Raw genomic sequence first — 23602 nt, forward strand, 5'->3', positions numbered from 1 at the left:
AATCATACTCGTAGGCGTGAGGGAAGTACAACGGGCATGTGGGCGAACGGAACTATTGTGACAGACATAATGTACGAAAACTGTCATTGACTGGACATCTAGATAAATTACAATCACTGGTTCTTCTTGACCTGAGCCGAGGCCGGTTCCGAGTAGAGCCACACGGCCACGAAAGCCATGAAGCCACCGATGACAGACCACAGTCCAGCGATCCAGACCCACCCGCCGCTGATCTCCCAGCTGCGCGGGAATTCGTTGTGGGCGAAGTGGCGCACCGTCACCTCGTGCTTCTCCTCGATGGTGGTGAGGAACGGACGCTTGTAGTTCACGCGGAACGAGAAGATACCGTGCTGGTCGGGGACGGTGAACTGAGTGCGGAAGACGGTGCTGTTCTCGGTGCGGTAGGCAGGCTCCAGCTTCAGGCGGTGGAAGGGAGAGAGCATGGTGAACTCGAGCTGGAGGGCGTCTTCGGCGGGCAGTTCGAAGGGCACGAACTTGTCGTAGCTGTACTCGGAGATTTCGATGCTGAAGACCTGTAGTTGTGTTAGTCTAGGATCTTGTCTGCCCGGAGTCAATATAACCTACAGTCTCATTCTTGACCCGGTAAATGGTGGGGTTCAAGTCCTCGGCGGTGATATCATCCTGGGCGAGATGGTGCTCAATCTTTCCGACCTTGAGCACTCCAGTCTCCTTGAAGGTCCAGGCAGTCAACTGCTTGGCAAATTCCTGGTTGACCGTCTTGGTCTCCTCGCCGCTGCCGGGTGCCTTGACGGTGGCGGTGAACCACTTGTCCTGGAGACTCTCCACGGAGCCCAGCAGGGTGAAGCGAGAGGAGCTGCGGGTCTGCAGGGTCGAGATGAGAGAGAGCTGGGAACCGGTGGCCCAAATGTCCTCAACAGCAGCGGCTTCCTCCTTGGGGTTGTAGCTGTAGGCGGTGACGGGGGCACGCAGAATAGGCGCAGCAAGAATGTTGTCGCCGAGAGTGTGAGGAGCAGCTCTGGGGAGCGCCAGGACGCCCTCACCATCGAAGTAGGACTTGGTGTCGGGTCTCAACTGGCCGGGGCGCTGCAGAAGCAGAACGTCGTGCTTCTCGGCGGCGGAGAGGGTATCATAGTTGAAGTGGTCGACGACAATCGAGGAGCGGTCCGTCGACAGGTGGAGATCGAGCTCCAGAAGAAGCGAACTGATGGCGCTAGGAGTGGTGGACTTGCCGGAGAGAGCGAGGAGGACGTTTCCGTCCTTGTTCAGGAAGTCGACAATGTTCTTGGGGCTAAGAGAAGGTCCGAATCCTAGAGCAGCAGGTCAATCGGATGCTCAATTGCAACTATGGTAGATAGCTAAAGCCAATGTCTCACCTTTCGACTTGGGAGGAAGAAGGAGGAGGTGGTCGTAAGCTCTCTCGCCAAGCTCGAACAGCGAGAGTTGGTCACTCTTGGGAGATTCGAAGGCGATGTCATATCCACGAGCTTGAATTCGGAATTATCAGTATCAATTGCTTCATACACACCGGATCAAAGTCGCATACCCTTCAGATCACTCCAGAGTGTGGAATAAAGACCCTTCTCGGAGGCATCCTCCAAGACAACCAAGAGACGGTTGCCGGAACTACTGAGCGCATTCACCACGGCCAGGAAGCCGAAGAGGAAGAAGGAAAGACACCACCGCATGATGCGACGGGTATTTTATGGGAGAGAGGAAGGGAAAGAAGAGCCAGCTCCTGGCGCAAAAGAAAGAGGTGGGGAAGATGTCAAGGAGAAAAAAAGTCCAATGCAGTTTCAACCCATCAATTATCGTGATACGTAGTAAGTTAGTAGTACGTCGAGCTGAGCACGAACGGGCGACGTGTTTGGACCGAGTGCCAAGACTCTGTCTTCTCCATTGGAAACCGCCGCATCCACTTTCGGCTTGTCGTCACTTTCGACCTCTCCTCATCGTTCGTTCCACCGCCCGTCGTTTCCCCCTCTCGCATCTCCCCGATTACGACCTCTCCTCCCCTCTCTCCCCGCTAGAGTCTGGAAGATCTCGCCGCCGGTCTTTCTACGATCTCCCATACCAATTGATTCTATACAAGATCACCGGTCACTTTCCTTCCGAACCTCCCACCTGAACACCAAACGCCCGTCGGCTTCCAGCACCCAGAAGAAAAAAAACCCTTTCTCCGATCCCACACCCGAGCTATCCCATCCAACATCGCAATCATGTCCGCTCCTCAATTCTGGTCGACTCCCTTCCGCTACATGCGCTGGGCCTCGCACGAGAAGCCCGCCATCTTCTACTCCCTCATCATCGGCTCCCTGGGTCCGGTCGCATTGGTGACCATCCCCCCGATCCGCCGCTACTTCGGCTCCTACGACCCCGAGCCTGTCCCCTTGACATATCCCAGTAAGGACGATCCAGCCAGCAGCAGATTCCGTGACTTGCGGGATTTGAAAGCTTCTAGTTTCCGTTGCTAATTTCGCTCTCTCTCTCTCTCTCTTTCTCAAACAGTCCCCGCCGGTCCCCGCGTCATCCCGCAGGGTTACGATGACGAGTAAATTTCCCCCATATAACACACACAAGATACAACAGCAATGCAATACCGTTCGGATTTTTTTGTTTCTTCTTTCGATTTTCAGAGGGTCCTGAGTCTGGGGTTTGTCGTCATTATAAGCTAGGTTTAGGTCTCGAGCAAGCAAGCGATTCGAGAGGGGGCCGTGAGGGTGCCATCGGAGATATCGACAACGTGAACGCACAAATTCGAGGCTCTGGGGGACAAGCTGAGGGCAAGCTGGCTGAGAGGCAATGGAGTCAAATCACGGGATCTCTGGTCTGCCAGGTGGCGAGCGGAGCTTCCTCGATCCTGATATCAGCATCCATTCCCGCCTCGTTGATTGGCGTGCCGCCCATGGCTTGCTAGACTCGGTGGGCGTGAGCGTTACAATGTACTGTACATGAGAAGATGTATCACTGAGCAGAGAGATTGAGGAATGTCTTGTTCAAGCAAAGCTTTTTGATTCTTTTATTGTACAGGATTTTATCCGCCGATTCACGGCTAAACATTCATAGATAAGCACCGACTTAGACTCCCGACCGCAGAGTGTGTCATTAGGACTCTTCAAGCATGTCTCTTCTCAGTTCTGGTCCTGAACAAGAAGGACCTGATCCTGATGTAGTGACTCGCTCGGAGATTCCAGATATGACTGCTCATCAAGTCAGATGTCAAGGTGGTGATTTGTACGGAGCCAAAGAAAAGGTAGTAACACGCAGTAAAAGCAAATTGATATCAGGGTCAGTATGGGGAAGAAGAAGAAGCAAGACCGATATCGAGTTTGTTTTAACACAGTGACTGAGCCAAACACCATGTCACTAGAAGTAAAGAATTGTCAACAGAGGAGGGCAATGAAGGATTGGCAGGCACGCGGGTCACCGATATCCAATTTAACAAGCATTGCCGTAGTGAGAGGAAAGCAAGCAGAAAGCAAAGCGTGGAAGATGGGATTTCACAAGGCTAGAATAACCGAGATGGACCTTGCACATTGGGCACACTGATAAGTTGGCGGAAAGGCAATGGCGATGACGAGGTATCGAGATGAAGTGCGAGCCAAGCTGTCCATGTTGGTGTAGCAGACGCTTGAGAGAATGGAAGCTAATAGCACAAACGCCGGATGGCAATGCTCATTCATCATCCTCATCATCATCATTATCATCATCCTCATCATCATCCTCATCATCCCAGGGGACATCCTCATTGTCAATCTCGGCACAAGTCAAGTAGCGAACACTCGAATCGCTGACATTGGACTCCAAGAGCGGCTCCAGCTTGTCCACACAAAGCTCCCTGAGGCAGAGCAGACCTGCATTGACCTCGTCCGCATCCTCCTTGGGGCAATCGTCTTCGTCAAGATAGGGGGCCCATTGATTATCATATTCGTCATTGTCGTCATCCTCCTCTTCACACAAGTAGCGATAGAGAATGAAGCCTCCCTCTGCGCCACGGAAGCCGTTTCCCTCACTGATATTCTTGTACACCCATTCTCGAAACCGAGTGAGTGCCACCCACATATGCGGGCTCAAGCCCAGCAAGTCAGACGGGCCTGGATCATCCGAGGGGGCAAACTCGATGTTCATCATGTAATCCTCGACATCTTGACAGCGTTGGACGAGCTTGTCGCTATGGCTCTGGCAGACGCGGCGGGCGGCCTCGGGGATCGACATCTTCACCTCATGTTCCAAATTGTGCCATTTGCCGACCACATGGCAGGCTGCGTCCTTGAAGATCCAGGAATCCCGAAGAGTCATGGAGATGCACAGCCACTGGACGGGGTCTTCGGCCACCGCCTCCCCCAGACCGTCTCCCATGCCCACAAAAGCCTCGTCCAGAGCCGAGAACACAGCCTTGGTGGCTTCGAGCTCCTCGCCCAGGGTCATGAGGGCCTTCGTGTGGTGGAGTATATCGTCAGGCTCCTCGCCCTGATCTGCGCGAATTGCTAGTCGTTGCGAAGCGGGGTATTCAGGCTTCAAGTAAGGCACCTGATCATCCAAGCTCTTGACCATGTTGGCCCAGATCTTGCAGAGCTTTGGAGATAGGAGGTCGGCAGGCTGTGGGCGCTGCGGTACCCCGGCGACAGCCTGGAAACCCGTCAGCGAGCATGAACTATCCCATGTCATATGAAATCTGTAAAAAAAGAATTACCTCGAGTTCCAGCCGGCCATACTTCCGGCCAGCTGCAGGAACCACGACAAGGTCTATTTCAATGAGAACCGGGTCGGTGCACGGATCAGCGTTCTCTCGTGCTTGCTCTATTGCCCTCTTGATAGTACCGGAGCGACTGGCGACTGCATGAGAGTGGAGTCTGTACACATCAGGCGGTACAGATATCTTGATGTCTCCGTTGAACGGCTGAAACACCGACTCACACATCTTGCAAAGACGCTTGCAAAATAGGTAGTGGTTCCGTGAAATGCAAAGCCTGAATTTGTCTGACTTGGTTAGAGGTTCCGTATAGTAACGCACAGTTCGAATCTATCTCGGCTGAGGGGAGGTGAGGCCATGAAAGAACACGGAGCTGGGAATTCAGGGAGGTAAAAACAGGATCACAGCTGAGGAACGACATCTTCAGTTTTTTGCTTAGTCGGCGACATCAGAAACCGCAGTGAATGCACCGGTGAAGTTCCTGAGTTCCTGATAGCACGACATCATCAGTCTTTTGCTTAGTCGGCGAGCTGTTCAGTTTAGTCGGAGAAATCAAGAACCGCGATTGAAGATTGAGAAACCGCGGTTGGAGGTCAAGAGATATGGAGTTTCACGCACAGCTGACAGGTCTTGGTTTCTTTCAAAGGATGTGTAGGTCTTCTATGAGACCTAGTCTTATAGCAGATTTACAGCCGTCACTCCCAGAGGTTGGGGCAATTGCTGATATTCCTCACACCAAATACCTAGGGCAGGTGCACACGACAAAACAATAGCCGCGATTGTTGGGCAGATTGCGGGAAAAAGAGACAGGAGAGACAGAATCGAGAATAACATAATTTCACAGAGTTCAGTAGAATGTAGATTGATTATCAAACAAAACTGGAACCATCACTGTCGGAACCAGGGAACAACCATTGAGAAACCAGAGATTAACGCCGTGTATGCTCATATCTACATGTAGCTCGTGGACAGCATCACCGTATATCATCGAAGATCCTAGCCGATACTGTGGAAAATCAGTCGGTGCACCTCGCCGAACTCAAGACATCGTAAAAACTAATCCCTGCAGTCCCTGAAAACAGAAAGGACGGAAGAAACAGAAATCAAGGTGCCACAGCCTATTCACCAGAAAAAGCAACAACACGACGCAAGAAAGAAGAATAACCCAGCACAGAAAGGAGATTCAAGACAGCCAGCGCCGGCATTGCAGACAAAAATAAGCCATAAAGCCTCCTCATAAACGAGCACGATGAAGTTCGGGCCAATCTTCAGGTCCCAATTACCGCGTCCCCGCATGTGCATTGGAAGCAGATCAGCTGCAACACAAGCCAACATCAGCGATGATGCTGAGCACGCTTCAGAAGTCGATAAAATAAATATATGAGTGGTATCCAGGTCGAACAGTATCCAGTACTCCAAATGTCTGGCTCCGCAATTCGGATTCCCAAAGTCATGCACGCTTTTTTTTTCCTGGTCTGATGTTCCAGTAAGGCTAAGAAATGTAAGAGGATTGTTCCTCAGACTGCTCCACTATCGGAACGTAAATCTGGAAATGCCTGCAGTTTCCAGGATGATGAGGCCGTCATTATAACACAATAAGAATTGTGATCCTCGCCTAAGCTCTCTAGCATGGAAGGGATTTAATGCTATCACCGGGTTCGGCGAGGAGCTTGGCTTTCTCTTGTCGGCTGGGGCCTATTGCGGTCTGGATACGTCGACTCAGGAGTGTATCTGGGATCCATTCCAATCCTCGGGTCCGCGGCTGTAGTGGGAGGGTATGCTATTCCGGAAGTTACCGGGGAATAGTCCTGATCGGCCTCATACGTTGCCGGCCCAGGGTAGCGTGGAGCATTGTTTCTCCCATTTTCATAGCCATATCCAGTGCCGTATGTGTATGAGGGGTGAATGTCGGCAGAAACCGCAGGTTGACTAGGAGCAGAGTATGGGATTTGCGCGGGAGGGTAGGGGGCCTGGCCAGTTGCAAAAGGTGAATGGTTTGCAGGGTAGGATGATGGAGTAGGGTACGGGGGGCTCTGAGTCGCCGCGTACGGGGGCTGAACATATGGGTCCACAAACTGTTGAGGTGCCGGAGGGGGTGCAGTGTAGGCTGGTGGGGGTGAGGGGCCTCCTTGTTGACGTCCTTCATGGATGGTCGTGGCTGGATAGGTTGCGGGAGAGATGTTAGGCGCCTGGGAATAACTGTAGTCGTGAGCGTAGCTACCTCTGGGATTGCCTTGGTCCATTCGGCGTGAAACGTCTGCCTCCCACCGAGCAGAGTCGGCTTTGAGATCAGCAATCATTTCCTGCATCAACAGTCAGTTTGATTGTACGTTGTGGATGATGACGGCTACGATGCGCTTGTGCGAGAACATACAGAGGTGAGATTGCGGTAGGCTCGAATGAAGTAGCCTTGGCGACCCTGCTCATGTGTGTCAGTCTTGTGTCCTCAAGAGATAGCTTCTGCCATCAGTCGTGCCATGGCATGGTGAAAAGAACAGGAAGAACATTGGGGAACAAACATTGTGATTTCCAGGTCTTACGAGAGCATCATTCCCGAGGTAACGGCAAATATCTGCTTGGATAACTTCCCGACTGATACCATCACCGGGAATGAAATATTCGTTCTGACGCTCCGGGCGTCCTTCAAATCCATGACGGCCAGTCATTTTGTCCAGGGATAAACGGTTTCCAGTTATTAAATTATAGTCAACGGGTCCAAGTGGCCAAAGGAGATCCAGGAGAGTAAGGAATAGCCGACGGGTCCAGAGGAAGATGACGGTAGGTAGATGGTCTCTTGGGTTGCTTGGGAACAAGAAACGGAACGAAGTGCAGTTCTAAGAGGCTGTGTCCAGGAGATCCGAGGCTGAGAACCAAAGGCTAATCCAATTCTTGGTTGACACAAGCACAAATGCAGAACACGAGACGAAGTTGAGCTCCCACAGTGGTATATCTGGCTTTATTTCCGGCGTGAAGAAAAGGAACAAATCCGGAATGGGCGCTTGGTGTATGTATCCAGGGGGTGGGTTGTGAAGAACGATTTGAAACGCTTCAGGTCACTTTGTGCATTAAAAGTGAACCAGAAATGGAAGAGACAGTCAATTTATAGGCAAAGGTCCGAACGAGGCAGATGTGTGGATCGGAGAGAAGCTGTTGATTGATCACGGTCCGAGGTTGTCAAGTCACTGGCACGAGAATGAGAGAAAGGTTGCAAAGATCTTTCTCTTTTCAAATTCCTGCGGGAAGAAGTGGCTTTCTTCTTCTTTGTGATGTCTCTCCAGACACAACTTATACAAACACGTAGAACCTCTGAGCTGACGGGGGTAATGTCAGGAAACAAAGGTGAGAGGATGGTGGTGGTGGTGGAGGGGAAGGGGGTCAGGAGGTTGGGGGAAGGGAAGATGGGAGAGGGAAGAGAGGAGAAAAAGAAGAGCTAAAGGGAAGGAGAGGAAAAGGAAAAGTATGACAGACGGGGTGGGGAGAAGATAAGAGAGAAGAAACCTTCCAGTTTTCCAGTTGAGAGGCGAAAAGGGAAAAGAGGAGAGAAGAGAGAGGAGAAAATGAGAAAAGCGAAAGAGGAGGGGGAGGAGCTTTACCTTACAGACTAGGCTAGGCTAGAGAGAAAGAGGGAGGGAGGGACGGGAGGGGGCGCAGACACACACACAGAGAGAGAGAGAGAGACAGAGAGAGACTCTGACCGGAGAGAAGAGGAGCAACTGGATTAGACAGGAGGGAAGAAGAGGGCGCTGAGTGGATTGGATTGGGTTGTTGGGCCGGCTTTTGGGCTGCCTGGCTATTGTCTGGTGCCACGACTGACTCCACCAACTAGACCCTCCATCCTCTCTTCTTAAGTTCTTTCTTCAAGGTTCTTTTTTGCCTTTTTGCACCCATCCTTCCCCAGTACGGAGTAGAAGAGGAGAGGTAATGGGTATTTTTTTTACATTAACCCATGATGAGCAAGAGATGACTCTGCTTTCCCACCCCAACTCCCCCCCTAGAAACTCGCATTGACTCTTAGGGCGTCAGCGCCTCACATCCTGGGGCGGTGGTTGGATATCGGGTGCAGACGATTTTCCTGCCACTACCCGTGCGGCTTGCTGTTGAATGATTATAATTCGATGACTATGACGATCCTCATCCGAACTGGAACCCTCTTGGGAGGGCCAACTGACCACAGGCCGTGACTATTAATCTCTTCTGATTTCTTCTTTGCTGTTGCCTCGATTCATTGCTTGCTTTCACGGTCAACCAAGAGCTAAAGAGTGGTAGTTAGTCGTTGCACCTCAGCCAGTCCCGTCAATAGCATCCATAGTACATGCACCCATCTTTATTGTACCTGATTGTCCCTGATCAGTGTGCTTCGAGCCATGGTTCACCCGCGGAGCTGTCCTCTCCTGGTGGACCGGTGGAAAACTCCCGATGGGGGAAGATTAGATGACCCAAGGAAAAGTCCCCATCAGTGGCGTTGTCAGATCAAGCATCAGACTGGGCATGGATTCATGGTACCAAAGTGATGCTGATCTGGCTGTCCACTCAATCGTCATTTTGATCCCAGGTCACGTCGAATGTTGATTATTTGGGACATGACTTAGTGCTCTGCTCGACCTGAAAATACCTAAGAAGGCTTCATCCACCAGAACAGATGACGCGAGTTGATCAGATGAGTCAGCAACGACGTCCGCCGAGACGATCAACCAACCCAACATCAACCAATCAAGCAGAGATGGCAGCATCGCAGAGAGCACCCCCTGGCACAGGACGGGATACCTAACCAACTATGTACTCATACTTCAAGTGGCCAAAGATCCGCCCAGTCAAAACTATTTGTTGCCAGCTGCTAGTACCTGCCAGATGATCAAGTAATGTACTGCACTTCTGCTCCATCTTCGAAAATGCCTGTTACACAAAAAAGCTGCATCTTTCATCATCGCACAATTTGCAAGAAAATAATATGGCCCTTCATTCTATAAGCCATCACTTGCACACTTGGTCTCTGGGTACGAGCATCAGTATAGGACAAAGCTCGCCACGAAAACACTTATCAAAGCAACAAAAGTACAGGATCATCCGCATCTAACCGGGGTTTTATGGACCGGCATCGATCCCTTCCGATATTACTAGTTCAATGAAGTATTGGTACTCCATATTCCGAAGTCTTCATGCTCTTAGAGGTTTCCTTCTTGTCAGTAGGAGACGCGATGTTTCTCCAAACGAGATTGGCCACACACTCCAGCGTGTCGCTGGTCAGGGTTTGGGATATGAACACAGGTTGGGCAGGAATGCGTGAGTGGCGGCTTGGGCACTCACCCACTCACCCACTCACCCACTCGTCCATCCGCCCGTTTATGGCCTGGGGCACTAACTAATCCCGTCTGCAACTCTGCAGCCTATCCCGACGCCAGATTAGCCTCGGATTCCCCATTTGGCGCATTCCGTGAGCGACGGACTGGCCTCGCTAAAGTGGCTAAAGTGACTAAACTTCTGCTCGGGCCGTTAGTCGGGGCTCAATGTACCTGTGGAACTATGACAGTGGGTTGCACTGCAGCCCTCTTCTCAAGACGTAGATGCTGAGCATCCAACATTCAAGACAGTGATGGGCCTACCAACGTCGCAAGGCAAATCAAATTAACTCGACCGACCATAAAAGTATGAGTACAGACACACCCAAAACCCAAAGTCAAGTTAATTCCCTTTTCTAGAAAGTCTCGAATAATCCAGCATCGTCGTCTCCATATTTTGCGGCCTTGATGCAGCGAATTGATTCCCAGGAACACAATCGCCAGCGCCCACACTCGGCCTGCTGCATAATCACAATCTCAATTTCACCCAACTAACCAAGCTGACCGACCTGGTGGTCTCGAAGCCCAGTTCTGCTACAAGAGTGACCGATCATGTTCGTCACCTTCACAATATTCTTATGGGATTCTACTCTGCTTCGCGCGGCTCTCACCCTCCTTCCTCAGCCGTGGCGGACAAAGCCCAACAGCGCCTGAGCTCAAAGATCACGTTCACTATGTTGCTCATAGATTAATGTGCAAGGCCTCACATGCATCTCCACAGAAGCTGTTCCGTCATCTGCACGGCGGTGAGATCTCCAAGTTCTGGACCCATCAATATTCATATGCTCGAATAAAATCCTACCAGGTGTCCTCTCTGCCGCATTGTCTCCATAACGCCTGCGTCAACCGTCTCATTTTGACCGGTGACTGACTGATCATGATCTGATGGTTTCCTCTCTTCGGAAAATGTTATGCAATATTCTTCCCGAATTAGAGGCTGTCTCGCTCCACCAGAGTCTATACTGATGCTTGCTATTAGTTCGACTCGGAGCGTGCCATTGTATGATTGCATTCTTCGTCTGCAACCTAGCCCGGGCAGGATTCTTGAATCAGGAGGCGTTCACAGATCTTGCAGCTACAGCAGTGCATCGTCGGCCGAACGGCTGCACCTTCATGTAGGGGTGATGCACCACTGCCTATTGTACCGTACTCTGCTGCGGTCACGAAGCGATATTCATACAATGGCAGTCGGTGAAGCCGTATATCCTCCGATTCCTAGCCTTACATTATGAGTTCACTGAACATTCAGCATGCATATCCTCCGTAACTCGACATGACATGATATCATGGCTTTTGAACTGGCCTGTGGTTGTGATGTACTGTACATACACTCAACTCTATTCCGTATATCCGCTGGCCTCATTTAACTTTTGGCATTGCAGTTGCCTCGGCTTGCATCAGAAGTCAGGATGCCTGTTACCTCACGTCAATGACTCGGACTATACGGAGCAATCCGCTCACCTTTCCACGCCAAATAGAACCCAAATTGGCACCAAGTAATGGATATTGTCTCGAGAATTTACCTACCCAACGCAGGTTTGGGCTCTCACCGAACAATGGCCGCTATATGTGTACTGTAGACTCTGAATTGTGAAGGCAAGTCAGCACCCAATATCTGGATCTGGGATACTTCGACTCTTCTGGACTTGACGATATGATCAGTGTGTGCGTCGAGCATCTGATTCCATACTTCGTACTGCTGGCGAGGCATCCACAAGTTTAAACCTTAAGACCACGGCGGCGGGCTCTGTGACGGCGCTAACCTCTTTGGGAAGCAAGATCTTCTGGCCCGGCCCCGGGTTCTCGAACTTCCCCTCCAACGCACTACATTCACTAACCAGCCTGGATATCCAGGTCCCAGGACGCGCGCGTGTATCTTCATGGATCATCTATAGAGCTCTGACTCGACGCAGTACGTCTCACTTTGGATTTTCTGGCCTACAGTCATCGCCCCTCAATCCGCCATGACACTGTTCTATTCGCTATGTCACGCTCTTCCCCGGAACCGACTTTTTCGTCCAGCGATCCCTTGAGACCCGAGTCTCAGTTCACCTATCGCCAACTCCAGCTTCTTAGGCAAGGCTCGACGGCGACGCCTCTCCGCGTGATCGCGCACGTGGATCTCGATGCCTTTTACGCCCAATGCGAGATGGTGCGGCTGGGCACGCCACGCGACGTGCCCCTCGCCGTACAACAATGGGACTCGCTCATCGCCATAAACTATCCCGCCCGATCCTTCGGGATCACGAGAATGATTTCCGCTGGGGAAGCCAAGAAGCTCTGCCCCGACATTGTCCTGCAGCATGTTGCAACCTTCCGAGAGGGCGAGGGCGGGAAATGGGCTTACCGCGACGACGCTTTCACGCGGGTGGGCACGGATAAAGTGTGCTTGGATCCATACCGGGCGGAGTCACGCAAGATCCTCAAGGTGATGAAGGAGGAACTATCCCGCTGGCATGCGAAGATATCCGGCGAGGGACTCGTGGGCGCGTCCATACCGCAACCTGGTCTTGAGAAAGCCAGCGTTGACGAAGTGTTCATGGACTTGTCGCCGATTGTGTATGGGATCTTGCTTGAGCGGTACCCTGAACTGCGCGCCGGGTCACATATCGATGATCGAGTTGCGCGGCTGCCCACCCCGCCGACGACTGCATTGGCGTGGAGCGCGGAAGATTGCTTGGTCGATCTGGACGAGAACGAGACGGAGGTGGATGACCCGGACTGGGACGACGTTGCCATTCTGATCGGCTCGGAGGTTGTGCGCGCGGTTCGCAAAGCTGTTTGGGACAGTCTTGGTTATACCTGCTCCGGGGGAGTTGCGAGGAACAAGATGATGGCGAAACTTGGAAGCGCCTGCAATAAGCCCAATAAGCAGACGATAATCCGGAATCGTGCGGTACAGAACTTCCTGGGAGGGTTCAAGTTCACGAAAATTCGGATGCTCGGGGGCAAACTTGGGGATCAGGTCACTGCCATGTTTGGAACAGAGCAGGTGAGTGATCTGTTGAAGATCCCGCTGGAACAACTCCGAGCCAAGCTGGATGATGATACCGCCACATGGCTGTACGGTATCATCCGAGGCGACGATCGAAGTGAAGTCAACTCTCGAACGCAGATCAAGTCCATGCTCTCGGCTAAATCGTTCCGACCGAGCATCAACAATCTCGATCAAGCGGAGAAGTGGCTGCGCATTTTCGCAGCTGATATCTATGGTCGTCTCGTCGAGGATGGCGTGCTGGAACACAAGCGTCGCCCGAAAACAGTGGCTTTGCATCATAGGCAAGGCGCCCAGGTCCGCTCACGACAGATCCCAATTCCAGGATCATCGCCAATTGATGAGGACCTGCTCTTCAGCCTTGGCTTGACGCTTTTCCGACAAGTCATTGTCGACGGGCGCGCATGGCCCTGTGCAAACCTTTCTCTGAGCGTTGGTGGGTTCGAGGACGGGGTATCCAAAAACAAGGCAATCGACTCCTTTCTCCTTCGAGGGGAGCAAGCGAGGTCTGCACAGAATACTCGGTCCTTGTCGAGTGACGATCTGATGGATGCTCAACAACCGAACGAGAAGCGTCTCAAGACCGAACCCGACGGTATTCGACGGTTCTTCGCTAAGCCCTGGGGGGGTGACGCGTCGCCTCCGGCCACTGAAACAAGCCTAGCTGAGACATTACAAAGTTCAGAGGTTGAACAAGCTGCTAGGGACACTCCGCCAGATGATGATGCACGAAACTCCGCTGACGCTTTATCCTACTATTCCTGCAGTCGGTGCGGCAAGTCGGTTCCTGAGCTTGAGAGAGCTGAGCATGACGACTGGCACTTTGCGAAAGACTTGGTAGCCCAAGAGAACCAGGCCACACGAAGCTCCCCGCAGACTCAAGCATCACCACCTAACCTCGGAGCATCTCACTCACGTAGCCGGGGTGGTCGTAGTGGTCGTGGTAAGCCCGAAAGGGGACAGACCCGCTTGAATTTTGGGTAGATCGCTATATACTGGCTTGGCAATGTCTTGAAAGCTTTCGAGGATATTGATTGGACTGTGGAGCTCATTAGCTGCGATTTCATTCAGAGATTGATGTTAATACTTTGTGGCAGCATTTCCAGCCAACGCCACTTGACGGAAGGTCAATATATAGACCGAGGACAGCCCATGGCCGGCTGTTAAACCATCTGCTCAGTCACTATCCATGGCAAAGGCAAACACGCTAGAATGGCCTTAATAATAACGTCGCATAGCCTTCGGGTCTTTTCATTGCCCCTGGATCGCATTATCAAGAGCGCGCCATAGACATACTACAACACATACAGCTCATCTCTTTGATAGTCTATAGACTAAACAAGGAACTACATATGACAATCTATGCCTGATTTTGGTGATTTTGCATCTCACTGAACTAGTATTTAGTCAGTCACTTAGAGATCTTTATCTTTCGAAGCCTACTTTTTCTACATGTCCTTTACAGCCTGTGGTGGTGTAAGTGTATAATCGAGGAGACCACCCGTCATTATATAAACTTCCGGTCCCAGGCGGGAGCGTCAACCATGGTCCACAGTGAGCCCACTTCATATCTTTGACGCAAAACATCCACCATTGCAACCAAACGATCTTGATACCAAGAGCAACGAATGTATTGTGTACTTACACCACTACACCACTCCAGCATCACACTCAAGTCGCATGAACCTGGCCACGGGTGCGAGCGAGCCCATGGGCCCGACAAGGCAGCCCACTGCAGCATGACATCAGCCGATCACAGCCGCGGGGTCATTTGCTTTTTTGACTAACAATCCAACTGATGTGATGTGATGGCTGTGCAACAGTAACTAAGTACTGTTCCAGCTACAACAACACTACCTCCGATCTCTTCATCATCAGCATCATCACCATCCTCTCTATTTCCAAACTGACAAAAACGGTCTATTCGTCATAACCCCCACCAGCGAACTCTCCCTCGCTGCTGAAGTCTTAAACCAATCTCAAATACGAGTCATCATCGCTCCCCTCCTCCACCCATACAGAGACCCCGCACAGCCCGACCCCAACAAACAACTCCTCCGGCCAGAGAAGTCACAGCCACAGCCACAACTACTCCTCAATCGCTTCCACCAACGTATAATCCTCACCCACACCATTCTCACCACAATATAATCGCATCCACTAATGAAGCCAAACATAACCACCCGCCAACAACCAGACACACCCACCAGCTCGTCCCCGTCACCATCTCCCTGTCACACGCCGTGTAGATAGTTCTCTTTCGACCTAATTCAACCAACGCTGCCAGACTAGCCAAACTTCTCCTAAACGAGTCTCACCTACCCCTAAGAACAAAGAACACTTCCACAATGCCACGAAGATCCCGCGCCCACGACACCATCGAGGAAGATATCTACGGCCGCGAGCGCGATCCGTACTCCCGTCACAGCAGAGGGAGAGACCGACGCCGCCACTTCAAAGAAGAAGAGGAGGAACTCCGGTACGACCGACGAGTACCGCCGCCGCCTCCGCCGCCTCCACCATCAGCACCGCCGATGCCCGTGCCGGTTGAGAAGTTTGAACGGATGCGCATACGGGATGAGAGAGCCCGGGGCCCGGAGATGATGATCCCTGTGGCCCCGGCGCCGCCGGTTGCGTCGCATCTAGTGAGGGAGAGGGAGAGGGAGAGGGAGGAGCTCAAGGCCATGAAGCCCGTGCGTCGGCCGGTGCGAGAGGTTCTTGAACCGAGAGAGAGGACGCGAGGGTTCGAGAGGGAGAGGGATCGGAGGGGGAGGCCGAGGTATCGCGGGGTTGATTTGGAGAAGGAGAGGTTTGTTTTGGAGGAGGAAGAGGAAGAGAGTTCCTCATCGGAGTCGGAGAGTAGTAGTCTCGAGGAGAGTGATACGGAAGAGGAGGAAGAGGATATGGTTATTGTCGGGAGGCACGGGAGGCCGAAGCACGGCCACTTGTCACGAAGTGCAGAGTTGAAAGAGGCTCCGAGAGGGATTCTGCGCAACCCCAAACCAGAGCAGGACGAGTTACTGCTGAAGCGGCAGTATGAGCGCACTCGCAGCAGCGGTCCGGTGTATGCTACTGCTACGCGGACGCGACACAAGCACCGCCATCACCGACATAGAGATCTCGAAGATGCGGACGGTGAGCTCGACGAGGAAGTGGACAAAGAGGAGGTCTTCCGCCGGAAGTATAGGGAGCGCAGACGTGGTGGAGATGTGGTCGAGGAGGAAGAGGAGATCCGACGGTCTTCGTCGGAGATGGAAAGGTCTCGACTTCCGTCGCCAAAGAGATATCCTGCCTTCTCGGATAGGCATGTCTACGACGGTACTTTGCTCTGGCTTCCCTCTCTCCAACTTGGCTATTGGCGCTGACTTCGACTCAGATCACCGAAAGACTCATCGCCCTTGGCTCTCTAATTCAGACCTCCTTTACGAGTCTGAGACCCATCGTCGGTCTGTCCACGCGTCGTTCTTCATCATTGGAGTATGCAGCTAACGCTTGGGTAGGGAGAGGTCCAGAGGACGACTGGATAGGAATGAGATACCTATAATTCGACCCAAGAAAAGGGGCGGTCACCCTCCACCGCATCCGGACCCTTACCGACGTTCGAAAGACGGCCTTCCTCTCGTTGCCCCCGAAGCGAGGTTTGCTGAGCGCGAAAAAGAAGTGCTCACTGTGGCGCGCCGCGACGGCAGCCACGAGTCCCTCAAGGAAGAAGAATTCGTTGAAGAGGACTATTATACGCCTCCAGGCCATCAGCCATTGCCGAAGAAAAAGTCGTTCAAGGAAAAGGATCAACTTGAGGTTATCGGGCCAGTCCCCCGAGCGAAACATGACAGAGCCCCGCCGGACACTGATGCGTTGCGATACCCTGACCGGGATCCAAAGCGTGGCTTTGGTGAGCCCCAACAGTCCGACGAGGACTCAAGCCGTCAGTTTGGTAGGATAGGAAGACGGTTTGTCGGTGTCAAGGACCATCGCGAGCGCCTCTGGACCGAGATCACGAGGGACTTGGTCGTGAAGGAAGCCCTCGAACGGGCGGGCTATGAGTATGAGGAGACAGAAACGTCGTACTTCATCTTTACCTACTTGGAGAAGGTGCGGACGCACTCATGCGCTGCCGCGTCACTGTGAACCCCTAGCTGACTGCTTTCGCATAGGAGCAAGTGGATGCTCTGATCGAGCATTCGGAAGACATTCGCCGCGCACGCCGCCGTCGGGTCCAAGAGATCCACCGCGAGCGAACCTCGTTGCCTCCTCCTACAGCTCCTGGGCCTCCGCCGCCACCGCCGCTGCCTGCATCAGCTACGGACAAGGCCGGCCCCCTACTGCTGGACAGCCCACCCCCACGCTTTCCTCGAGAGGAACGCCGACGAACGGAGCGAGAGATGGTTGCAGAAGGAGGACGCTGGAGGCCACCACCGCCTCGGGCGGAGCGATGGTAATAGCCGACTTCTTACAGAAGCATTACATGAGTGGAAAGGCTGCTGCACATGTGTCCGAGACTGCATTGACATTTCATGTGTGATACCCCGAATGAGTTTTGGATTCCAGTTGGTGAGGTCCATGGTGATCGGTTGGCCTTAAATCCCTTGGGAGCAGCCCTCCATGGCTGGAGCTATACACGACTTATCAATAACTTATACGCTTCAAGACATTACTTAGACGCAGCCGAATTGGAACGGCTTACTGCAGTGTGCACTGCACCAGGTGACTTAATGCTACTTCACAACTCCAATCTCGACGTCTGCTTCACAGTATACGGTAGACCCGGCGTCTGACCCCTTTTCTTTTGCAATGATTCCTTGAGCTTAAGTACAACGACTGGCACAAGCATCATCTGTCTGACTTGTCTTCCTCGATCTCGTATCATGTTACAGCGAAGATCCGATGATAGGTCATAGGACGAATCGGCGCTGGGCCTGAATACATAACTCTGTAGTACCCGGCGACAAACTCGGACGGAGCCTTCCGTCTGACAGATCGAGCGGTGGCTTGTCAGGCCTGTCAGCTGGGACCCCGACCGACTTGATATTTCACTCTACTCTCGCGTGGACAGTCCTGCTCGGCTTTATCAAACCGAAAGGCTCGAAATCTACTCCGTAGGAGTCAATGGAAAAATGACTGAAACAGAGAGGAAGAGAAAGCCTTTCCCAGCGTCGTCTCTCTTTCCCGTACGGAGTACTACACATCACATCAATGTGTCGAGAACCCCATTTCTCTGACTGGGCACCCGTCTGTCTACCCTCAAAGCGAAGCCTCTCTCAGCTTGACAACTGGATCCCACATTACTAATCCCCTCCATCGAACACACAGTAACTTAATCCAGTCCTCCACAGCCGTACGTACCGGTAGTCCACAGTGCCCGCCTTGAGTACAGTTCATACAGTCCATACATAGTATTTACGGCTTCCCAAATTTAGTAGCAAAGCCCAGTAAGCCGGTGGATCAACTTACAAGCCACTAGAGCAAATTAAAAGTGTCCCACAAAGGGGGGTGTGGAGGGGGGCCGATGAGAGACACTATCCGATGACTTATTTCAAGGTTGTCTGTGGCTGCTGCTATTTTTCGCCTTACCGTAGTGGCAGGAGCCGAGCTCGTTGAACGAGCGGGAGTATTCATTAGTTGATGGGCATTATGAGCATTCCATTCTATTTTGGTGATGGTCATGCCGTCTGTCAGTGCTGATATGGAAATAGACATTACGGGACGGAGGACTCGTAGATTGGGGATTGGATCCTTTGGCCCCGGAAGGAATTCTTTTCCCTTGGGTTGAGTTGGGTACTTGTGGTTAGAGGGTTGAGTGGGATTATGGATGATAACTTATAGGGTTGCTGTGAGAGGCGGATATTCGACTGAATTGTCACTAATATACGCCCTATGAATCGGTCTCTCTCTCTCTCCTTTCGCTTATACTCGTAAGATTGAGGGATGAGAGTGATCGGCGTGTGAGGGACTGACTCATCCAATCCTTGTCCACTTTTTATTTTCCATTTCCCCCCCTTCAGCCACTTCTCAGCCGCCTCGCTGGCGGTGTTTCGCATTTGGGAGGGGCGTTGATTACTCGGTCTGGGAGGGATCGTCTATCTGACTTCTGGGTGAGGTGAAGTGTGCCTGTATCGAGATTCCTCGTATAGAGATTTGTGGGAAGATGGCTGGCAGATCCTCGGACACTACTGAGTACGGTACAGTAAGCTAAGGAAACCATCGTCTTGCACCAGCCACATGTTGATGATGATGATGGTGATGATGGAGGTGGTGATATCCCGACGGAAGTCAATTAGGTTTCCTCATTCTCTTGTCAGTGCCACTGTCATCCTTTTGGGGCGTGTTTCATCCGCGGGAGAGCCGTAGCTCCCGCAAACTTCCTCTGCCCCTTCCATCCCTCTTTCATTTCCTGTCTTGTTGGTTTTCCTGTCTTGATGTTTGAGGAATTCGCCCGACTGCTGATACCGCTGGCAGTCTGCTTCAGAAGCGATGGCCACAACAACACCGGAGCTCTGGAGATTGGAGTGGTTTGTTTACTCGTACTCGTAGTTAACTAGTTACTGTGATCCCAAAACCTAAGGACGGGATCTCGGAAGAGCAGCTCCAGTATTGTCGTCATCAACTCTCTTAGCTCGGCGCCGGTGCATGTGCCCAGCAATGGGGTAGATTTGATAACCCGCCATGGATTGGCTGACACGCAGCCCTGCACGAAGGCTACGGTGTACGGAGAAGTTTAGTTGCTTGGTGATGCGTACAGTAGTAGGGCGTACCTCCAGGGATATAGCTGCATGTGCACACAACAATGGGAAGTTAATGCACGGGTGGATGAACATCCCATCCTTTGGACGTTCCGAGGAATGGAGGAATGAACTCCTCAGCCCGCCAGCCCGCCAGCCCGGAAGTTGACTTCTCCGTTGCCCATCATCGAAGCACCACCAACAACATCCCCCACGTAATCATGATGCGCCTACCTACACAACTGCATGGCTGGTCTGGAGATAGCCGAAGCTTGTCTGGCTGTCGTCTCCGCCTGAGTGCTCCAATTGTACGCGGTGCCTGGGGGCTTTGACACGAGGATAATCGAACCTTGGAAGGCGCTGGATGGTGCAGTGGACATTTCCTTGGGTGTGTCAACGGGACTGACCGGCTGCAAACCAACCCCCCTCTCCCCCCATCATCACTTCGCTCCACAACACCCATGGGCACACACCCCCACGGTCGCTCGTTCGAGTCCATGGTTTGGATGCTTCCAGTGAGTTTACGAAAGACGTGGTTCTTCTCATCCCCTCCGCAAGGCACTGAAATCTATCCGAGAGTCTAGATACTCCTGGAGTTCTTTCCCGCCTGTTCCAGCCCCCTCTCGATCATCCCCAGCTCATCAAATACATCAAATACATCAAATACATGTTGTGTACATCACATCATACGCGGACAGCTCAACTCTGGTCAGCTCCGATCCCTTCTAGACCACGGTGTTCCGTCTTGTCTCGCCTGGGCTGCGACTCCACCGGTGCAGATTCTAAGACCAGCAGCTGTCCTGTGCGGTGGCGAGTGCTGCAGCAAGTGGTGCAGTGCAGTGCAGAGCAAATAATAATTGAATGCAATAATACTAAATCTGCCGTTCCCTCTTTCTTTCGGAAGGCCACCACCATCATCGGCCCGGGGCATCAGTCACCGTCAACTGGGAACACGGGAAAGAAGACCTTTTTGCGGTCAGCTTTCAGGCAACAACAACAACTACTCTTTCTGTTTGTTGACATTTGACTACTTTCCTCCAAGCTAAACAGTTACTACTAGTATATTCTTCCAACCGAACACGCCATCTCGATCGACCTAGTCAGCCCTGAACTTCCCATTTATCTCGACCAAGCAAGCTGTAAAGTAGGCCACGCAGTGCCTGATCAGCTCCCACCAATTGACAGCCCCGGATCTGCGTCCGTGGCCTGTTCTCAAACGCTGAATAACTTGGCTCGGGTACAAAAGTGGCTGACCCCAGCAGATCCATCTCCCTTCCACTTTCTCTCTCTCCTTACCATGCAATTTTGTACTGTACGTACGTACTGTCCTCCGTACTTTACGTACTCCCCCGCTGCCCGTCCGTCGTCTCTCGCCTAGCCTGTGTCAGACAGAGTGACGCACGCACGCAGGCGGGCAGAAAGAATAAATTCGCAAATGAAAATCTGCCCCAATAAGACTGAAGTATTGTCGGTATTTCGGTAAGAAGGTCAGAAAAGAAACAGAAGGAGGAAGAGGAAAATTGGCACCGAGGATCGCGGCCGCCCCCATCGCCCTCTCCCACTCCCAGGATGATGTTTCAGAACAAGGATCTATCGCACTGTGTCATGCAGCTAGTGACTGGATCTGTGCCGAATAAACATCGAGGTTTGCTTGGTGGGCTGCCGGTGCTCGCTGCGACTTTAAATTCGGGGGGTTTGTGTGGTTGGTGTGGTTGTCTGGCCGGACTGCGCCTCAACAGTTGTGTGATTGTTTGGATTGTCAGTATGGTTCAGTTATACTCAGTTACGATTGAGCATTGCTTCATTCCTTTGTTCAGATGCTGTTGCTGTTCTGTTATTGTCGTCATAGACCTTTTTGGCCCCCCCTGGATCACCACTTGTGGCCCATTTGCTTCCTTTCTTGCCTTTTGTTTTTTTTCTCCCACCTCCCTCCGTAGTAGGTCCAATTGCGGTGGCGCCGTATTGTAAGTATCCTGTTGAGGACTCCTAGCAGATCGGAATTTGGATTCGGTCCACGTATGGATGTAGGCCGATGGGTACCAGATGGGTAAGGTACGAGGTGTCCACTACACGGTACTGGGGGCGGGAGTCACAAGTGGTTCCAGATACTTCTCTATCTTCGGCCTGAGTCTAATCTCGAGATCGCTCACTGTCAGTTAGTAGTTAAGTGTCAGTCAGTGAGTGATAATACTGATTCTATAGATGGGGAGTGTTGTTTTTTTCATATCAAGGCGGAGATCAACCAGTCCGTCCGTGGTTACCTAGCACCAACTCAAGATAGTCTCTCGACTTAGTACTTAGTACTCCGTACTTCCGTAGTGTCTACCTAGTAGTTAGTCTACGGATAGTGTCGACTGGATGAATCGAGGAGATTGCCTTAATGCTCCGTATCAGCAAAGACGCGTATGGTCCCGACGGTTGGTGAAGCCACTAAACCCGAATGTAGCCTGCAGGGCCCCACTCCCAAGCGGGTAAGCCGGATTTTTATTTTTATTCTTTCTGCCTCTTGTTTTTTTCGGTCCCATTCTTTTTTTGGTGTTGTGGTGTTTTTTGTTTTTTGTTTTTTTTTTCTTGAATTTGTTATTCAGTATTTCCCATACTTCAAAGTACACGAGAATGTAACTTATTGTATGCAGGCGATTCAACCAGAGACATCGCCATGAACTGTTTTTTAATTGCCTTTTCATGGTGGCAGTAGTGCTTGATTATTATCTACGAGTATCTGGAGTCCAGTCTATACTACGTACCTACCGTACACAACAACACCAATTCTAGAGTGATGACTGGCTGACCAGGTGGAACATCGGGACTGAGCCGGATCTGGTCCCATCCTGGTTCTTACATAAGTACCACTAAGACTACGGTAAGACTAAGACTAAGACTCAGACTAACTAAGGACTAAGTCAGTGACTACGACGCCCGCCGCTTCTACTGTGCTGCTTCTGCTGCTGCTGCTGCTGCTGCTGCTGCTGGTCCTGCTGCAGTACGGGTACTGGACTAGTTCGTCGTACCAGAAGAAGACACTAACTTCCTTACCCAGAGCAGTCAAACCAACTCTCCCCCCCCAATCTGTTTAGTTACTTACTTACAACTTGCTTGGATTTCTTGCTTTTCTTGCTTTTCTTGCTTTTCTTGCTTTTCTCACCTTCTCTTACTCTCTTTCTTTCCCTCTTGTTCTCTTGTTCTCTTTCTAGACTCTAAGTGAGCTAGTTCACCAACTAACACGATCGCTTCGTTTGTACTCTGTTCTTCCTTATCTGCGCTGTCTTTCCGGCTCCATACGATCGCTCTGTTCCTTGCCTAGCAAGCCATTCACTTCCTCCCCCCCTCCCCTGTTCGGAGGTGACGATGCCGATAACCTGCTAATCCTACCGGTGTCGCCTCGAATCCTGTACCTTCGATTCTCTCCCCCCCTCCTCTCCCCTCAATCTCTGGCTTTGAGTCCCTTCGCTTGTGAGAACGCCCGCTTCAATTGCTCGTCAAGTTTCCACTGCCTCTCGTTGTCTCAATTCGACCCGGAGCCGTCGTTTGGTCAAATCTCTGGTTGGTATCAGTGCTCGATGTGGCCGCTGGAGTTGGTGGCTGATCGACATTAGCTACTTTTACCTTCAACCAAGCCCAGAAGGAACCTTTGGCTGGACACCGATCCGACCAGCAATTGTGGAAGCTCTAGGTCGTCCCCGATCTCGGCACGGGCCTTGCGCATAACATTCTCCAACTTTGGGGAACCTGCAAACAATTTCTTCAGACCGACTGATCGGGTGATTGGAGGGTGTGGTGACTGCAAAGCGTGATACCTTTCGGACCAGTCGACTCGAATCAAGGAGGTCGCTCTCTATCCCTCTCGAAAATTTCACTTCACTCAGTCCGGTTGTTCGTA

At 51.9% G+C, this 23602-nt stretch overlaps 7 protein-coding genes across 7 annotated transcripts; 4 read left to right on the forward strand and 3 right to left on the reverse strand.

Annotated features, from left to right (window-relative positions):
- Positions 1 to 68: 68 nt before the first annotated feature.
- Positions 69 to 1795, reverse strand: BO66DRAFT_353691 (dolichyl-diphosphooligosaccharide-protein glycotransferase). Its single transcript, XM_025644813.1, has 4 exons — positions 1526 to 1795; positions 1356 to 1466; positions 586 to 1289; positions 69 to 533 (listed from the first exon to the last, which is right to left on the reverse strand). Exons 1-4 carry the CDS (start codon positions 1665 to 1667, stop codon positions 114 to 116), a joined length of 1377 nt encoding a protein of 458 aa, XP_025501983.1. The 5' UTR covers positions 1668 to 1795; the 3' UTR covers positions 69 to 113.
- A 231-nt stretch (positions 1796 to 2026) lies between these two features.
- Positions 2027 to 2977, forward strand: BO66DRAFT_393353 (NADH:ubiquinone oxidoreductase subunit NDUFA3). Its single transcript, XM_025647740.1, has 2 exons — positions 2027 to 2382; positions 2488 to 2977. Exons 1-2 carry the CDS (start codon positions 2199 to 2201, stop codon positions 2532 to 2534), a joined length of 231 nt encoding a protein of 76 aa, XP_025501984.1. The 5' UTR covers positions 2027 to 2198; the 3' UTR covers positions 2535 to 2977.
- A 210-nt stretch (positions 2978 to 3187) lies between these two features.
- BO66DRAFT_430197 (uncharacterized protein) lies at positions 3188 to 4900 on the reverse strand (the record flags this gene model as incomplete). The annotated part of the gene is made up of 3 exons (XM_025650510.1): positions 3188 to 4608; positions 4673 to 4815; positions 4897 to 4900. 3 exons carry the CDS (start codon positions 4898 to 4900, stop codon positions 3655 to 3657), a joined length of 1101 nt encoding a protein of 366 aa, XP_025501985.1. The 3' UTR covers positions 3188 to 3654.
- Positions 4901 to 6321: 1421 nt separating this feature from the next.
- BO66DRAFT_403339 (putative transcription factor RfeG) lies at positions 6322 to 7338 on the reverse strand (the record flags this gene model as incomplete). Its single annotated transcript, XM_025648858.1, has 3 exons — positions 6322 to 6975; positions 7047 to 7091; positions 7213 to 7338. 3 exons carry the CDS (start codon positions 7336 to 7338, stop codon positions 6322 to 6324), a joined length of 825 nt encoding a protein of 274 aa, XP_025501986.1.
- A 4412-nt stretch (positions 7339 to 11750) lies between these two features.
- BO66DRAFT_135647 (DNA-directed DNA polymerase eta) lies at positions 11751 to 14249 on the forward strand. Its single transcript, XM_025642013.1, has one exon. It carries the CDS (start codon positions 11993 to 11995, stop codon positions 13985 to 13987), a length of 1995 nt encoding a protein of 664 aa, XP_025501987.1. The 5' UTR covers positions 11751 to 11992; the 3' UTR covers positions 13988 to 14249.
- A 1698-nt stretch (positions 14250 to 15947) lies between these two features.
- On the forward strand, positions 15948 to 17738 carry BO66DRAFT_135662 (uncharacterized protein). The gene is made up of 5 exons (XM_025642014.1): positions 15948 to 15994; positions 16045 to 16321; positions 16380 to 16449; positions 16516 to 17095; positions 17158 to 17738. The coding sequence occupies exons 2-5, from the start codon at positions 16255 to 16257 to the stop codon at positions 17440 to 17442; spliced, it is 1002 nt and encodes a 333-aa protein (XP_025501988.1). The 5' UTR covers positions 15948 to 15994; positions 16045 to 16254; the 3' UTR covers positions 17443 to 17738.
- A 3403-nt stretch (positions 17739 to 21141) lies between these two features.
- BO66DRAFT_135874 (uncharacterized protein) lies at positions 21142 to 21901 on the forward strand. The gene has a single exon (XM_025642015.1). The coding sequence runs from the start codon at positions 21292 to 21294 to the stop codon at positions 21688 to 21690; it is 399 nt and encodes a 132-aa protein (XP_025501989.1). The 5' UTR covers positions 21142 to 21291; the 3' UTR covers positions 21691 to 21901.
- Positions 21902 to 23602: the final 1701 nt, after the last annotated feature.

This window comes from Aspergillus aculeatinus (genome assembly GCF_003184765.1).
Source record: "Aspergillus aculeatinus CBS 121060 unplaced genomic scaffold BO66scaffold_37, whole genome shotgun sequence".
Taxonomy (NCBI): domain Eukaryota; kingdom Fungi; phylum Ascomycota; class Eurotiomycetes; order Eurotiales; family Aspergillaceae; genus Aspergillus; species Aspergillus aculeatinus.